Source organism: Phaethon lepturus, unplaced genomic scaffold (assembly GCF_000687285.1).
Source record: "Phaethon lepturus isolate BGI_N335 unplaced genomic scaffold, ASM68728v1 scaffold15083, whole genome shotgun sequence".
Classification (NCBI taxonomy): domain Eukaryota; kingdom Metazoa; phylum Chordata; class Aves; order Phaethontiformes; family Phaethontidae; genus Phaethon; species Phaethon lepturus.
This window is the reverse complement of record NW_010527068.1, coordinates 1-1,739: the sequence shown is the minus strand read 5'-3', so window position 1 is coordinate 1,739 and position 1,739 is coordinate 1. Positions and strand designations below refer to the sequence as shown.

General features: G+C 52.8%; 1 protein-coding gene across 1 annotated transcript; it reads right to left on the bottom strand.

Annotated features, from left to right (window-relative positions):
• Window positions 1–455: 455 nt before the first annotated feature.
• Window positions 456–1,545, bottom strand: PURG (purine-rich element binding protein G). Its single transcript, XM_010283276.1, has one exon. The coding sequence runs from the start codon at window positions 1,543–1,545 to the stop codon at window positions 514–516; it is 1,032 nt and encodes a 343-aa protein (XP_010281578.1). The 3' UTR covers window positions 456–513.
• Between the last annotated feature and the right edge of the window lie 194 nt (window positions 1,546–1,739).

Here is a 1,739-nt window from a genome sequence, read left to right as displayed (position 1 = left end):
ATACACGTACCAGCAACTCACACGAAGTTGATTTTTGTCGTAAATGCCCTACGGCTACACGGCTCAGCCTTTTAACCGAGTACAGGCAGAATTCAGTCCCGGAAAAACCCGTCATAAGCAGAAACCGATACATTTCAGCATCAGGTTTGGGGGGCAGGTGTTTTGTATCACGTTCAAGTGCAACACAAGCCTTATCTAGACTATTTAAAGGTCAGAGTGCCGGATTTTTTTTTGTGCTGATACACGTACTTCCACAGTCTTCAACACTCGAAGCAGCTGACTCGTACGGAGTCGGGAGGTTGGTACTTTCATAAGACATACGGAGATGTTTTGGGCGTAATTTAACGTGATAACCAGACTCCTATAACATTACGGACTGGAGTTAGCAAGAACTACCGGAAAAGGACTTTACAAAAAAATGGGGCAACTTGAAATTACTATAGGTCAGTCCCTCTCACCAATTTCTGCTTGTTTTGTTTTGTTTGTTTTGCCAGGCGGCCAGTTCAATGCACTCTATTCAAGACCCTCTTGCTCTTCACCACTGTCCCCTCTGGCATCCATTCTTTTTTCTTTATGGCTGTTGTAAATTCTCCTCATCTCTTCTTCGTACTTGATAAAATTTTCCCCAAACCGTGTCCATGCTTTGTACGGAACCGTGATGGTGTTACGGTAGGGCGGCCTCACCTCACTTACCTTCAGGAAAATGCCGTACCTGTTGGATCCCACGTCGAAGTAGAAACGCTTGTTGTCCACTCGGAAGGAGGTGCCCTCGGGGAGCTCCGGGGGCTCATCGCCTCCCCCCCGGCGATCCTCTATGTCCCCCTCGCCGTATTCTTCGATCAGCTGGACCAACGCATCCCTGAACTCAATCATCCCTTGCGCTGGAAGGACGATCGTCTGTTCCTGTCCCAAGCTGTGGCCAAAATAACCCATCATGCCAGGTCCTCTACTCATGGTTTGTCTAATCCGCAAGAAGCGCCCTCGCTGATTCTCCTTCAGGTCCAGGTAATACTTTCTGTTGTCCCTCTCGATGTACTCCGTTTTGAGGACGCTGTGAGGGTGCTCTTCGGAGCCGACAGACACCGGAGGCGAAGGCGGCGGGTGCTGCTGTCGCCTCCGGGGATGCTGCTCTTTGCCATTGCTGTGCTCGTGCCGGTGACCGTGGCCGCCTTTCAGGCCCAGGTGGGCATAGTGCTCGATGAAGTCCCCCAGGCAGTCCTTCAGCTCGGCAGCCACGGACAAGGAGAGGGTCAGCTTGCTTTTCCTGATATTGTCCTGCCTGCCTCTTCCTATCCAGACCTCGGCGATCTTCAGGAAGCGGCCTCGGGAGCTCTGTTTCACATCCAGATAAAACCGCTTTTTCTGGATGTCCACCCTCTTGGAGGCCAGCTCCTGGATCTCCATGCAGCTCCCCTGGGAGGAGGCCGGGTAATGGTACTGCTGCTGGGACTGGGAATAAATGCTCCTGTGCAGGCCAGAGCTTCCCAGGTTCCTTCCTCCTCCTCCTCCTCCTTCTCCTCCTCCTCCTCCTCTCCCTCTTTCCATCTTTACCAATCAGCTGGAAATAATACATAACAGAGACACAGATGACAACATCAGCATCACAGGCCTGCTTGGCTTCTCGGCGGCGTCTCTGTTCGGCGCTGCTCTCCCTACAAAGACGCCTGCATCCCTCTCCGCTGCCACGGCACGCAGCATCGCAGCAAAAGGATCCCGGGCACTCTTCCCCTCCCCTGCTC

Excerpts from the sequence above, each read along its gene's own strand:
- PURG (XM_010283276.1), bottom strand. The coding sequence starts at position 1,545 with ATGGAAAGAGGGAGAGGAGGAGGAGGAGGAGAAGGAGGAGGAGGAGGA.